This window comes from Lepidochelys kempii, chromosome 8 (assembly GCF_965140265.1).
Source record: "Lepidochelys kempii isolate rLepKem1 chromosome 8, rLepKem1.hap2, whole genome shotgun sequence".
NCBI classification, from domain to species: domain Eukaryota; kingdom Metazoa; phylum Chordata; order Testudines; family Cheloniidae; genus Lepidochelys; species Lepidochelys kempii.
Genome location: NC_133263.1, coordinates 7,909,349 through 7,925,756, shown reverse-complemented (window position 1 = coordinate 7,925,756; position 16,408 = coordinate 7,909,349). Strand labels below are relative to the sequence as shown.

The 16,408-nt window shown below is 43.6% G+C and overlaps 2 protein-coding genes across 2 annotated transcripts in view; one reads left to right on the top strand and one right to left on the bottom strand.

Moving 5' to 3' along the window:
- CBY3 (chibby family member 3) overlaps positions 1–4,920 on the bottom strand; it is a gene marked incomplete at its 5' end in the record, with an annotated part of 29,735 nt that extends 24,815 nt beyond the window's left edge. The window contains one exon of the mRNA XM_073358079.1: positions 4,772–4,920. Coding sequence (XP_073214180.1) covers positions 4,772–4,920 — 149 coding nt within the window. The remainder of the gene's footprint in view (positions 1–4,771) is intronic.
- CANX (calnexin) overlaps positions 1–16,408 on the top strand; it is a 63,176-nt gene that overhangs the window by 8,949 nt on the left and 37,819 nt on the right. The window lies entirely within an intron of this gene.

The following is a 16,408-nucleotide window of genomic DNA, read 5'->3' as shown; positions in this document are numbered from 1 at the left end:
TGTCAGCAAAGATGAGATAGGAGGCTACTATGGCCCCATGAAGCAGGTCATAACAAAAAACAACAACGTCTTACTGTGCTCGAAAGACCCTCTCAAAATCAGGTGGCCCTGAGACTTTTGGAGGAGAGATCCTGTACGCCCGCCTGGCATAGATCACCTGGAGGGAGAAGTAAGCTGCAAAGAAAGAAACAAGAAAGCATGATCTCGGCAGCCTTCATGGAGACCAGGAGACTGTCATAGATGATGGAGCTCAGTGTTGTGCTACAAGGGCTTGTTAACATTCCACCACCACATGAAAGAAAAGGTTGGTGTAACGTCCCTGCACGCAATGGAGTCGTTTCCCCCCACACCTTATACTGCTATTGTTACATTAGCTCTACCATAAAAGAGTTATACCCAGGACTCCGACAAATATTTCTGAAGAAAAAAAAGTGATGCCTTTGGAAGGGACCAGATTTCTCCACTAGTGAGAGATTTTCAAGGGTTTCCAGAGAGAGGATATCTCCAGCTCTGACAAAGCTCCACACACATCATCCAGATTTCACAGGACAGACTTACATTACACTAGCCACATATTGGTCTAATTTCAGGAACATGATACAAATATTTCCAGCCTGTGCACTTGATATAGTGTCAGTTACCACTTACCTCTCCCATCTTAGTTCTGAGGATGAGAAAAATATTTTTAAATGGAAGACAAATCAATTTCCTAATCCCTCATCCTTCCTTTCTGCAACACATGCACCTCTTGAACAGGTGTTTCACAGACCAAAGAATGAAGAAATCTGATTCTCATTTACATTAAAGCATCCCTGCACGTCTCTGGTTCTGGAAAACGGGCCTTCTAATCTGATTGTAACCTTTAAAGTGGGCTTACAAGACCCCTTTCCATGATAAACATGGTATAAATTGCTCTTAGTGTAAATAAGAATCAGGCCCAATTTTTTGGTGAGCTACATACTGGAAATTTGGCAACATATCAATGACAAATCTGGAAGGTATTTCCTAGACAGTAAAGTCCAAACCCATATAGTAATGTCCCGTGGACTACTTCAGCATGCTCTTGGTGGCTGTTCCTTTGCCTAATCACTCTTAGGAAGAAGAAAAGGAGGACTTGTGGCACCTTAGAGACTAACCAATTTATTAGAGCATAAGCTTTCGTGAGCTACAGCTCACTTCTTCATCTGAAGAAGTGAGCTGTAGCTCACGAAAGCTTATGCTCTAATAAATTGGTTAGTCTCTAAGGTGCCACAAGTCCTCCTTTTCTTTTTGCGAATACAGACTAACATGGCTGTTACTCTGAAACTCTTAGGAAGGCGGTTCTTGTGTCCAAACTTCCCCTTTCTCCAGTTTCAGACCTGTAATACACCACCAGCCAAGTTTCCTCCACATCTTTCTGATTATCCCACTCTGCCTCTAGACAACACCCTCTTTGTTTCTATATTAGATTTTTTATTTAGAATGATCAATGGACCAACATTTTTAGGGGCAGGTCCGCCAATCAGACTTGTCCATTGTGAGGTCTGAAGGGGCATAATTTCCTGTGGACTTTCTGGTCTTGGCTATAACTTTTTGCCATGTTTGTCACCTGGTTCTAATATGGTTGATTACCATCATGATGCACATCTATGTCTACAACATGGTAATGGATGGTTCACAATGAGGTGGACATAGACGATGCTCAGACTTTGAGACCAAGGCTATAGTGTGATTTCTGGGAGTAAGTTAATCCATTTTCTGGAGTAAGTGAGACTGTCTTTGCTCTGTTCTTCTGCAGCACACATAGGAGCACCTATGTCTCCATAATTGGGTACAACATTCCACCTTCCTCCCACACCTCTGTGCTTAGCACTATGTGTCAAGACTCAATATGAAATCAGATTCTCCCAGGACTCACCCCCTATGCCAGCTATGTCAGCACAGCTACCTATGTAACCAGAAAGAACCAGCGTGACTCAGTCTCATCTCTTGTCTCTAACCCAAATACCTTGCACTGTGAGATACTGCCTAGAAAAGGTCACCTGAATTTGAGGCAGTCTTAGGAATCAGTGGGTAGCCACTACAACAGCTACCTTTACAAAGTCTGGACTGTTCATACAACCAGAAGTTCTGAAAGCACTGAGGGACAGCCAAGCCCTTCCCTTCATTAGTGAAGGAAGCAAACCCGACTATGCAGGCATGGATAAGTGGCCCCAACCACACTGCAAAAACACCACTGTAGAATCCAGTTACTCTTAGACAATCAGCCTGGCCACCAGCAAGTCAACTATGTTCACAAAGGGGACTCATTACAGTCTACTTATACACAGACCAAAGAGTGATTATATAGACCAGGCCTGTTATTTTCAAAGGAAAGAGAAGACACAAACATATCTCTCTCATTTGCATCATAGTACCAGATTTTGAAGTCCCAGATTTCCTACTACTGAGGCATCTGATGGAACACACTATTACCTTTTACCTCCTGAGTCACACCACAGCAACCACACACACTCGTGACTCTCATGCCCCCTGGGTCCAGGGAGCTGGCTTTAGGAAGAAGTAATGTGTATATGTGTGTGTGTGTATCCTATGTAGGAGCCATTGAAAGCCTAGGGTCATTAGAAAGCATGTAAAAATGGCCAATGGCAGCAGATAATCCTACGTACTGTTTGCAAGCGCCCGGTCAGACCTGCCAGAAAACCATGCACATGGATTCCTGAAAACCTTTCCAGCCACTCGGTTTTTTACCATGTAGTGCGGAACCAGATCTAGAGAGATTCCCTTCCTACCAGAACCCCTTGCTTCCTGTCTGCCGAAAGGTTTTTCTCCATTGCTTCTGGTCACTCTACTCTTCTGCAGTTGTGACATTGTTTGGTTTTCTTTTTGTTTGCACTGTCCATGGACCCTTTTGTTTGAAGTCCATGGACCCTGCAGGAAAAAATTAGCCTATTTGTAAAATGGAGAGATTCTTCTGTTTCCTGGGGAGCTTTCTACATTTGTAAAGTGAGATGTATCAAGAAATGCCCAAGTGAGAGACTGGGTATATTTGCACTACAAGTACTACAGCTACGCTGTCTCGACATTTCCTGTGCTGATGGAAGGGTTTTTTCCGTTGATGCAGGTAATCCACCTCTCTGAGAAACAGTAACTACTTCAACGGGGGAATTCTTCCATCGACATAGCTGCATCTGGAGCAGGGAGCAGGTCAACCTAACTACGTCGCCACAGGCCACAAAATTTTTCACAGACCCAAGCAACGTAGCTAGGTTGACTTAAGTTTTAGGTTTACACCAGCCCTGAGAAAGATGTCCTTCCCTCAGACTCCCCCACCCTATTACTCTGGCATCACTGATAGCCCTTCTGGTAATGCATTTAGAAAACCAGCCCAAATACTCATTCAGCATCTGAAGACCTACAGGAACAATGGCAGAAATTTAATATACAAAGCAGGACTGTGACAGGGTTTTCTCTACTCACCACTTGGCTCATTCCATTAGACTAATTCCAGCTAATTCCTCAGATGAGCCACAAGCCTTGTGGCTCATCTGAGGAATTAGCTGGAATTAGTCTGATGCCCCTTCCTGTAGTTATTCAGCCAGGAACTGCAGCAATTTCCTCTTCATGGCTTAGCCCTCTGGCTAAGTCACATTAAAGTTCTCCCCGCTTCCAGAGTATCATCAAAGTCTGCTTCCAACCACCACCAAATGGGCTATCCCTAGTGTGTCACTGTCACTCCAGCAGTGACACGTAGGGGAACCTAGGCCCATCCTTTACACCTAGGGTTGCCAGGCATCTGTTTTTTTTACCAGAATGCCTGGTCGAAAAGGGACCCTGGTGGCTCCGGTCAGCACTGCTGACCAGGCCGTTAAAAGTCCAATTGTCAGTGCAGCAGGGCTAAGGCAGGCCCCAACCCCGTACCCCAACCCTAAGCTTCCTCCTGCACCCCAAACCTTTCATCCTCAGCCTCACCCCAGAGCCCACATCCCCAGACAGAGCCTGTACCCCCCTCTCACCCCAAGCCCCTGCCCTGAGCCCGTGCCCGTACTCCAAACCCCTCGGCCCCAGCCCTGAGCCTCCTCCCACATCCAAACTCCTTCCCGGAGCCTGCACCCCCTTCCACACCCCAACCCCCTGCCCTAGCCCTGAGCTCCCTCTTACACCCCAAACCTCTCATCTCCAGCCCTTATCTCCAGCTCCCTCTTACACCCCAGAGCCTGCACCCCCAGCCAGAGCTGTCACCCCCCTCCTGTACCCTAACCCCATGCCCCAGCCCAGTGGAAGTGAGTGAGGGTGGAGGAGAGCAAGTGATGGAGTGAGTGTAGGGGACAGGGGTGTTCTGTTTTGTGCGATTAGAAAGTTGGCAACCCTATCTACAATAGGTTTCAGTTCAGGGACCCTCAGTCCAGTAGCTCTCAGTTTGTACTCTTCCAGCCCTTACTGCTCCTTCCTTGGCCTGCTTCCTACAGCATCACTACCGCTTCCTGCTCTTTCCCCCTTGCATCAGGGAGTATAACTGCAGATCTTCCTACCCCCTCAGCCTACCAACTTCCTCTCTATAGATCCTGCCCAGCTCCTCCCGCACCTGGACTTCACCAGCAATTAGGACCTAGCATGCCCTGCTTTTCCTCCAGGTGTAGCCTAAAGTTAATTCTCCTAATTTACCCCTTCAGGCCTTGTGTGGGGTAGACACCCCATCACAGGAGTTATTAATTAATGCAAATAAAAGGAGCGCAGCAATGATGTAAACTGGCTAATCCAATTGTGGGGAACGCATGTTCAATCACTATACCTTGCTCCAGGACTCCCAGGACCGTCACAGCAGCCAGCAAGTGAATCTGATCCAGCATGTTGTCTCTTCCAGATTATGGAGTGTCCGTTTTGTGCTAGAATGGTCTGCTGGTTAATTTCACTCTCCTCTGATCGGGAGGGCAGTATGTGTTATAGAAAGCAGGAAGGGTTGGCTCCTAGTGACCTTGCAAGCTCCAGAGATTGATGCTATCAACTGGACGTTGCTGCCTTTCCTTTTGACTGACACACACACACACACACAAAAAAAGTGAAGCAACAGGATGTGATAGGAGTCTTTAACCAGGTCAGAAATTTCCATTCCCACTCTCTTCCTTTTGAGAATGTATGGTAGGGAAATGGGGGAAACGTGTGGACCAGCAGCTGGGAGCAGAAGATAAGCACTATCAGCCAACAATCAGCTGACTAGAAAGTGTCTGATTAAAACTAAAAATCCTGACCACGTTCACACATACACCCAGGGGTGGCCAAAAGATGCTTTTCTGACTGGTATCACAGATGAAAACGCCGCTCTCCGTGGGATGTTATGTGCATGTATCTTTCAGCTTATTGGACAATAGTGACCCAGCACTGCCAGTGTATTTTCACTATACTAATTAATTTCAGATTACTCATCCTCAAAAATAACTGTCAAAACAAGAACTTCCCAATGGCTGTGACACCAGCATAATAATAATTAATAAATAAAATACCCATGTGATGATTCTGCCATAATGGTGGCATTGGAAGGTGGGGGAAGTTCAAAGACAAACAGAATCTATTCTGCAGGGTAATACTTTACTTTGGTCCTGCCTCAGTGCAGGACGTATGTGGACTAAATGACTTCTTGAGGTCCCTTCCAGCCCTACATTTCTGTCATTCTGTTAAAACTTGCAGGCTGAGATTTTTCAAAGCCACTGAGGAGCTTTAGACACACAATTCCCAGTGAAACAAATGGGAGTCAGTCATGCACCTAAATCCTCCAGTCGGCTTTGGAATTCTCACCCACAGGTTTTACACTTTTGGCAAAGCTCCCATTGCCATCAATGGGAGTTCTGCTTGAGTGAAGGTTGCAGGATGCATTGGGACACAGCAAAAAACCCACTGATACTTTCTGTAATTTCCACCTGTGTAAATCAGGAGCAGCTCCACTGAAATGAATATTCTCCCACTAATGTAAAATTAGCATATGTAAGAGCTGAATTCAGCCCTTTGTTTCCTTCCTCTGTGTTATTGCTGAGTAGTTTCCCTTTAATCCAAACACAGAAAGGAGAGAGGAATAAGATAAAATGGTCATTAAATATGACTATGGAAGAAAACAAGGCCAACCCATCCTAGCTGACAGGAATTAAACAAAAGGTCAAGTGACATTAACAGGCTTCTCCTTTTCTAATACATATATTTTTAATGATAGAACTGCAAAGGAAACAAATAAGCTGGTGCCCTTTTTTGCTGCTTTATGATGGATAAAGAATACCAGAGGAATGTCCTTGCTTGTTTTTGTTTTTTTTTAATTTAGAAGTATTATTGTCTTCTAATCTCTGGCTTTTCTTGAGGATACAAGAAGGGGTAGGCGTTTTCTCAGACCTCAGTCCAAGGGGTTGGAGTCTTTTAATCTTTAACAAGAATTTTTCTCCCAAGTGTTGATCACACTGGAGCCTACTAACAACAGGAAATAAAAAACAAATACCAAAAATTGTAGAGCCCTGGTTCTTCTCTCACTTGCTTTGGTGTAAATCATGACAATATGCACTGCAATCAGTGGAGTTCTACGAGCATAAATTCAGTGTAAATGAGAAGAGAATCAGGTCTGAAGAGTTTTAAAGAATCTGAATTAAAAAACCTTTCTCCTCTCAATATCATGTGACATCATAATCCAGTGGTTCTCAAACTAGGGCCACCACTTGTTGAGGGAAAGCCCCTGGCGCGCTGGGCCGGTTTGTTTACCTGCCGCATCCGCAGGTTCGGCTGATCACGGCTCCCACTGGCCGCGGTTCGCCGCTCCAGGCCAATGGGGGCTGCGGGAAGCAGTGTGGGCTGAGGGATGTGCTGGCCGCCCTTCCTGCACCCCCATTGACCTGGAGTGGAGAACCACAGCCCGTGGGAGCCGTGATCGGCCGAACTTGCAGACGCGGCAGGTAAACAAACTGGCCTGGCCTGCTGGGGCTTTCCCTGAACAAGTGGCGACCCTAGTTTGAGAACCACTGTCATAATCCCTCCAATTGTCCAGTCATCCAGCAAAAACAGGGTCTGAGATTTTAATATTAAACAAAAGCAAAATCAATACATTTCTGAGTAGACAAAATTCTTCAGGCCACCTTTATTCTCAAAATGGGCATTACCCCTTTCTTCCCTTTGCAGATAAACTTTAGCATTTTATTCTTTTTCAGTTCTCACTGTACAATTCAATAGTACAAAGGTCATGCATATAGGGTCTAATAAGAATTTCTGCTACAAACTGGGGGTCATCCCTTGGAAAAGATAAAGGAGGAGAGAGACCTGGGTGTGTAGGTTGATCACAGGATGACTACAAGCCACCAATGTGATGTGGCTGTGAAAAAGGCAAATGTGGTCCTAGGATGTAGTAGGCGAGACATTTCCAGTAGAAGGAGAAGTATTAATGCCATTGTACAAACCACTGATAAGACCTCATTTGGAATATTGTGTACAGTTCTGGTCACCCATGTTCAAGAAAGATAAATTTAAACTGGAACAGGTGCAGAGAAGAGCTACAAGGATGATCAGGGAATGAAGGACTTATGAGAGGAGACTGGAAAAGCTTGGCTTGTTTAGTCTAGCAAAAAGAAGGCTGAAAGGAGATATGATTTCTCTCTATAAACCCCTCAGGAAGTAAAATAGCTCGTCACCCTCCCTGATATCTAAGCTAAAGGACAATGTTGGTACAAGAACAAATGGATATAAATTGGCCATGAACAAATTCAGGCTGGAAATTAGAAGGTTTCTTATCATCAGAGGGGTGAGATTCTGGAACAGCCTCCCAACAGGAGTTGTGAACGCAAACAATTAGTTTTAAGAGAGCTAGACAAATTTATTAATTCAATTGTATGACAGGGTTGCTTGTGATGGTAGAGGGCAGGGCTCAACAGCTCTGTGGCTTACTTCTGCTTTATCTCTTATGTTCCTAAAGTTCATGCTTCAGGATTTCAGCCAGCCACCAGCAGGGGTCAGGAAGGAATTCCCTTCCCCTCCACCCCAATGTATTGTTGGAGGGTTTTTCATCTCCTTCTTCTAAAGCATCAGGGCCAGCCACGACTGGAGATGGGACATTGGGCAGGGCCGGCCAGGGCTCTGAGGTGGTACCAAGCATTCTCTGTCTCTCAGGTGCTTGGCTGGCTGGTTCTTGCTCACATGCTCAGGGTCTGCCTGAACACCATATGTAGGGTCAGGAAGGAATTTTTCCTCCAGGTCAGACTGGCAGTGACATTGGGATTTTTTGTTGTTGGTTTGGTTTAGTTTTTTTACTTCCCTCTGCAGTCAGGAATTTATAGGGATATGAAACTTTGGGCAACTATTTAGAGACAAAAAGAAAAGGAGTACTTGTGGCACCTTAGAGACTAACCACGAAAGCTCATGCTCAAATAAATTGGTTAGTCTCTAAGGTGCCACAAGTCCTCCTTTTCTTTTTGCGAATACAGACTAACACGGCTGCTACTCTGAAACCTATTTAGAGACAATCCATATAGATCAGTTGATGAAATACAACAGCTCACAAAATACATCAAAATTGCAGTATATCAGTACCTACCATTGAGACATACCCCACTCCTACAAAAAGGCAGAAAGTTGAAAGAATTTGAAAAACTACTTACTACATCCATGAAACAGAAAGGCTTACTGTCCATTCTATACAAAGTCATCTCTAACTGTTATTTAGAGAAAACAACCTATGTTTATGAAAAGAAGGAAAGTTGACCTGGGCATAGACAAGCAAAACTGAAAAATGTGAGAACATATGGAACAACGGTCCCCCACACCTCAATAAACACATTAATGAAATAAAATTATGTTAAAATTCTTTACCAGTGGGCCCTAACTCACCTTAAAATTAAACAGATTTATGGTACTGTACAGGACTGGTAAATACAGGAGAGAATGTAATGAAATTTGGAGGCTTTCTCTATATATGGTTGATGGGCCCAAAATGAAGACCTAAATATGAGATTATGAAAGATTTCAATCGACACTGTCAACTGACAAGACAAAAGATGAAGAGTAGAAAAGCGTCAACCGCACAATATGTGATCAATATGATAAACTCTTGAAGAAAGTCACCGATAGCCGGTTTCATCAACACAACTTTAGAAACTTCCTTGGGCCAATTTATAGTTGTGTATATACTAAGATGTAAAACAAGTTTTGTACAATTTTTCTTATTAGAGAATACCTCAGATAATAAATACAAATTTTAAAAAGGGGGCTTGTTAGTTAAAATGTACATGTGTTGTTCTAATCCCATTCATGAGTAAGGATTTGCAGCATTATACAAACTAGAAGGGGGGGGGGGACTGATGCGAAATTAAAAAGACAGATAATATTCATGCTTAAAGTGCATTTAATTCAAGCAGGTGTTTGTTTAATTAAGACATCTGAGTTCTCAAAATTATTGTTCCTCTTTAAATAAATCTATAACTTTTACCAAAAAAAAACCTAGAAAACACCTAACAAGTCTTTCTGCAGGAAAACTGGGAAGACTTAACTCTAGTAAAAGGTTATGGAATAAAGCATACTTTGTGCATTTTATGAGACAACAAAACGAATAGAACCCCTCACTGCCTGCACATAACATGGCTGAAAAGTCAAAATACAATGTTGAAGTTACTTATAGGTTAAGAAGGATTGTCTGCATCCTTTGAGACATACAGTAAAAACAGTGTTCCCCATTCAAAGCTTTTAAAAAAGCCGAAGTTGTTGTGCCATCAAGAGGGTTTTACATGTATATAGGAGTTTTGAAAAGGTATGGCAAAGAAAAGGCAGCCTATCTCCAGAGTGCTACAGCTCTACTGGCTAAGTTTTCATAGGATTTTATTCTCTCAGGATAGCAAAAGCCCCTGCCCCCTTTTCCTCAACCAACCGGGAGGCTTGCTTCTCTCCTGGAGGAGTGTGTGGACACTACTACTTCTGGGCTTGGCTGTGTGTGGTAGTGGAGGGAGAGAGTAACTTGCCAAAAATGGGGCAGGGAGTAGGTTGAGCTATGGCTCCATCCCCTACTCACTACCCAGTGAATGTGAGAAGTTTGCTGCACTCTTGAAAGAATTGTAACAAATTATTCCCTCTCCATCCCCATCAGCATTACCAGAGTGTGACAGGTTGGGTCACAGAAACCCCCTTGGGAATTGCCACCTGATGTGCTGAGACTACCTTTCAGCCCGTTTTCCCTGGTAGCCTGGGACTTCAGTGCCCTGCTTGGTTGTGACAGACACACTAGCCTGGCTACAAACACAGACCCAGGTCTGAACCACATGCCCCACCAGCTGCAGGCTTAACAGAAAACAGCTTAAGAAGTGCTCCTGTCTCCAGCACTCAGATACCCAACTCCTAATGGGATCCAAACCCCAAATGAATCCGTTTTACCCTGTATAAAGTTTATACAGAGTAAACTCATAAATTGTTCGCCCTCTATAACACTGATAGAGAGATATGCACAGCTGTTTGCCTCCCCAGGTATTAATAGATACACTGGGTTAATTAATAAGTAAAAAGTGATTTTATTAAATACAAAAAGTAGGATTTAAGTGGTTCCAAGTAATAACAGACATAACAAAATGAATTACCAAGCAAAATAAAATAAAACACGCAAGTCTAAGCCTAATACGGTAAGAAAGTGATTACAGATGAAATCTCACCCTCAGAGATGTTCCAATAAGCTTCTTTTAGTTTGGGTCCAGCAATCACTCACACTTCTGTGGTTACTGTCCTTTGTTCCAGTTTCTTTCAGGTATCCTTTGGGGGCGGAGAAGCTACCTCTTGAGCCAGCTGAAGACAAAATGGAGGGGTTTTTCCAGGGGGTTATATAATTTCTCTCTTGTGGGTGGAAACCCCTCTCTCTCCTGTGTAGGATTCAGATAAAAAATGAAGTTTTGGAGTCGCATGGGCAAGTCACATGTCCATGCATGATTCAGTTTTCTGCAGGACTTCCCTGGAAAGCTCAGATGTGGATTGGTGTCTATGAAGATCCATTGTCAGCTTACGTGTTTCTTGATTTGTCACTTACTGAGAACAGTCTTTTCTCAAGAAGCTGACCAAATGCTTCACTGAGGCTACTTAAAATCAACAAGTACACAGCCAATATTCATAACTTTGAATACAAAAATGATACATGCATACAAATAGGATGAATATATTCAGTAGATCTTAACCTTTGCAGAGATATGTTACATGGCATATGTGGCATAAAACATATTTCCATTACGTCATATTTATATTAATAAGCATATTTCTATAAAGCATTATGGCGTGCAACGTCACACAGAGAACTCCTGAAAGCACAGTGCCTTTTCATGCTTCCTCTGAGGCAGTGTGGCTCCAGGCTGCCCTTAGCCTGGGCTTTGTGGTAAGAACATGATCTTGCCCTTTATTTTTAGCAATTTAAAAACTGGGCCTATCCTTCAGCACAAGTGCTTGGTGAGTTGGTGTCCTAGCATACTGCTCTTTCAGATGGGGCATGGAGTTATTCCCTTTCGAAAAGGACATCAAAGTATGCCCTGGCTAGCAACCATCCATACGCTAAAGAATGTTACATAAAGAGAACATTTGTGTAGCATAGAACATGTCTGAGGAATGAGTTGAGTTAGTTGACTCCAAATGATTTAAATAGGTATCCCTGTGACTTCTTGATTCATGACATACTGAAGAGGTCAGATATAGAGTCCATGGTTCTAGAGATTTGTTATGGTCAATTTAAAAAATCCATATATTTTTATGAAACAGAACAGCTTTTAAAGGAGCTGCTACAACCCTCTGCTTGGAGTTGCACCCTCTGTGTGGAAAAGTAGGCAGTGTATGAGCAGTTTGCATGAAAAAGGTAAAACCTGGAACGTCCCTCTGCTAATGTTCTGGTTTGTCTTAACCAAAGATGAAGACCTCCGGTGAAACAGAAATGACAGAGGAAAATAAAGTCATTAAAAATTATGGAAAAATACACTCATCCAATCTTTTAAAAATGACATCAAAAGCCAGGGTTTTGGGGAAAGAGAAAGATGGGGGGGCATTTAGGGAGCACTTGGAAAGTTTTCTGAAATCTTTTTCTTTAAGCAGTTTTGTATCCTGTTTAAAATTTATATATATTTATTCACATATTAATATTTATTATATAAATTTATATATATTTATTCACATTTGGCATGGTCCATTAAGGATGATGGACCTTAATGGACCGTGCCAAATGTGAATAAATGACAAGTGTTCTATTGATTCAGAGGATATTAAATTAGACTGTTAATGTCTGCTTAAAAAAAAACAACAGGCAACCAAATGTCTTTCTTTGTTTTGCCCAGTTTCATTATGACATCACATAGGAGGACATCTTCTTTCCCTTTGTTTTTGTCAATTTTCCTATTGCGTTTTCAGCAGGTACCAGAGAGAGCAAATCAAAAATAACACAATGGTAGCTGCACTTCTGGCTAGGAAGAAACACCCAGTAATATAGTTAAAATGCATCTGCATAATTTTTAGTGATATGTTGTATATGGAAATGAAAAGCAACAGCTTTTTATTATTGTTTTATTTTCAATACAGTGAAGCATCCTGCATTGGTGCTTCGCTGAAGAATTTAACTTTGTCTTTGACAGCTTCTCCCACAGAAACTGCACTCCCCAAATGCACTACAGATTTAAATAAGATAAGGCTGCAGCAGTCAATAAAGTGTTATGGTGACTATTCAGAAAAAAAAGTTCTTATACAGAGGGAGTAGGTGAGCATTATAAGGTAGGTGAGGTAGAAGGGGGTGGTTTAAGGTGAGATTTGAAGGTAAGTGCTTGTAATGAGATCCAGAGAATTTCATGTCTGCTGTAGAATGTGGGTCTGAGCCAGGTGTAAACAGAGGGCCAGATTGTGGCCTCTGCGGCTGCCTTTGTATGTAGATCCAGGACAGAGAGAGGAGACAGAGCACACCCCGGGGGAATTCCCCAAGCACAGAGGCAGTGTAGGGTTGTTTGGTGTTACACTGCACCCCTCAGAGCTCCAGTGTAGAGGCATGCTTCAAGCGGCCACATTGCTGTGTGCTTTTGTAGTTCTGAGCTGCGGAGCAGCCCGTAGGTGGCTGGGTAAGGCTGCTGTAAATTAGAACAGCCCACATATGCCAAGGTTTGCATGGGCCCCCAGAGGAAGCCCAGAAACTGTGAGGCACGATGTTGGCTTAAAACTACATTTTTCTCCTACCCCTCCCAAGGTGTGCTGTCTGTACTGCACCTCCTGAGGGGTACAGCACAGACCCTACAGCTTCAGAAGGAAGGGGAATCTGCAGAAGTCCCAATTGTGTTCTAAGTCTGGAAGGCCTGCTTTAGGGTTTCATCCCGTGAGGCTGGATTTTGGGCCTGGTTCACCATCTTAAAAATTACTCCACCCACTGATGGAAAGATGCTAAGTTTTGAGACAAGATTTGAATTGGGAATCAAATGGGAGCAAGCATGGACTCATCCAAGATGCCTGAAGGACCCAAGATGCTCAGCTTCCCACAGTGAGTGCTGAAAGCGACCCATACAAGACCATATACCAGCATCTATCTCTACGACAAAGCAGTCCATGTGTTTAGGCCTGTGTTTGAGCCAGAAGAATGTCAATGAGAGATACAAGGGAGAGCCCACCAGTGTCACAGTCAGCAACCGGGGAGGAAAAGGGGGAATATGTGAGCACCAACCAAGTTCAGAGAGAACTCTTGCTTGCTGCAGAACAGTTCAGTGAGATGAACAGGTCTGAACTGGGTTGGGTGATGAGGTGGATACTGAGGAAAGGCAGACTTGGTCATTTTAAAAGCTGTTTAGAAGTTTCTATACAATTGCACTGAGCCTAAATGTATTTATATTATTTTTTGATAGAGCAGAAGTGACAGCCTACAAATGAGAGTATGACCATGGGACTGGCGTAGGATACTGAAAGCATGAGCCAAGTGATTTCCATTGAGGCTTCTGGGTGAAAGAGGGGTGTAGACCATATGATGGCTGACAAGCTGATGGTTCAGAGCAACTAACATACCAGATGAAGGAATGACTCAGATAGTGGAACTGAACGTTGCCTCATGCCCCTCTTTTAAAAATTACTGCAGTGAAGGATCTAAATTGTGCATTTATTTTTTTTGCTCCTACTAGTTTCTCAGTAGATGAAATGGACTGAGAGAGCTGGCCCTGCATGAGAACAAAACTTTTGTGCATCTGCTGCTTTTGCTCACGCCTGAAAAAAGGGATTGTAGCAAAGCGTAAGAAGCCCCTAGACCTGAAAACTCAGGGGATCTAACACAGTGAAATGAACAATGTGTTCAGAAGTCAGGGACAGAAATTGCATGGGACCATGAGAAAATGACTGAGAGATTGTGCAAGCAGTTGTGATACCATCGTTAGGCTCTGCTAGAAGGAGACAGTGTTTCAGGCTTGCCGTGAACGTTCAGTAAGACGTTCAGTCCCAAAACCGTTGTGGCTCTGTATTGGGAGGAGTTGTGGACATAGATGTGGCAGTTAGTTCAAAGTTATGCTTGGAGCATGTGTTTAAATGTCACTACGCTCATGGGGTACTGTCACAGGGTGGACTAACCCTATTAGGGAGTTGGGCTCAGCTCAACGTGGGTAGCTAGTTGTCTAGCCCCAGAGGAGGGGTTTGGGTTTGTGGCAGTCACAATGGTTGGGTAAAGTGACCAGGATCACCTGATAGCCTTGTGGGTAGGACTTCCTATGAGAGGGAGCCTGCTCCATCAGTGAGAGAAGAAAGACCTGCAGGGAACTCAGGGTTAGAGACGATGGGGCTCTCTATGCCAGCCAGATGAAAATGTCTAGTTAGAGCAGGGGCTCTCAAACTGGGGGTTGGGACCCCTCAGGGGGTCGCGAGGTTATTACATGGGGGGTCGTGAGCTGTCAACCTCCACCCTGCTTTGCCTCTAGCATTTGTAATGGTATTAAATATATAAAAAAGTGTTTTTAATTTATAAGGGGGATTGCACACAGAGTTGCTATGTGAAAGGGGTCACCAGTAAAAAAGTTTGAGAGTCACTGAGCGAGAATGACATGCAGTGAAGGGCAGCAGCAGAAACTGTAAGAGGAGAAACAGCCTGAAGAGGCTTAAGGAATTGTCAGGCAGAAGGACCTGTGGTTTGGGGAAAGAACTGTTGAGCCCAGCCAGGAGCTGAAGAAACGGTGGAGCTGGGAAAAGACTTGGTTTGGCTTAAGTTGCCAATTAAACTGTGTTGTTTTAATAAACCAGACCCCACAAAAGGACGTTATTTGCACAAGAGTCTGGGGACAGTCGCTTGAGAACCCCAAGATGGGGAAACTGAGGCAGTAGCCGAGTCTGATATCTGTTAGGTATGTTTTTATCACAGGTACAAAATGCAATGCTTGTGTTTAACTGAAGAAATGTAAATGAATTGATGGACTTGATAAACAATACAATGTAGCCAGCTTTACCAGCAAATGCAATATCAGGGAGACATTCTTCTGCACCCTGTACCTAACTCTGCTGGCACCCACAGAGACCGAGGGCAGATTGGGACCCTTAGAATATACAAATAAAAAGGCTTGATGCTGCCCATATTCCTCTTACTCACATTGAACAGTGCCTTATTCTGCAAATAATTAAACTCCTTGAGGAGTAAAGGACCACTCAACACTGGCAAAGAAGGCAGAATTAGGCCCAAAACCACATAGAGAAGCATATGCAGTAGTAGATACTGAGGGGGGAAAATGCTTCTCTGGTAGGGAAACATAGGCACATTCTTGACACCAGAAAGCAGTAAGGGGCTGCAAATTGAAAACATTTGGGAGCTGTAGCAGGACCAGTTTGATGCTGATTTCCTAATAGAGAAATGCTAGGAACAGGTGAAGGCCATTCACCCCACCACACTTTGCCCTTCTATTGGCATCTAATTATTTTTTCTCTGTTCAATCCCTCATTTTCCAGAACACCCCTCTAGCCCCCCCCCCAAGAACTACTAGGGGTTGTAGTTTACAGAGAGAACTTTTTTTATTGTTGTTTGATAAATAACTGTAAAAAAGCCTGTTGGGGCAATCAAACACATAGTTCCTGCCTTGTAAAGCTAGATTGGGTATTTCTGACCCTATGTGTCCAAATGCCCCAGTGATCTGCTTTACCTTACAGACATATGCTGCAGGGGGTGAGATGTGCTAGGCGCAGTAAAACCCTCTGCAAGGTACTTCTAGCTTGTGTACATTGCAGCCCCAGAGAGGATAGCAAATTATGAATGGCTTGAATAGGGAGGGAATCCTAGCCTGTAACAATCTTTCCAAAGATGTTGTGGCCACCAGTTAGAGCAAAATGATATTACACATGGCACCTTCCCTTCAGACTAGATGAATTCAGGTGACACACTGAAAGTAGTGGAACAGAATGAAGACAACACACACCACTTAGGCATTTAAAAGTAAACCTAACAAGACACTGGAAAACAAAAAACTCTGCC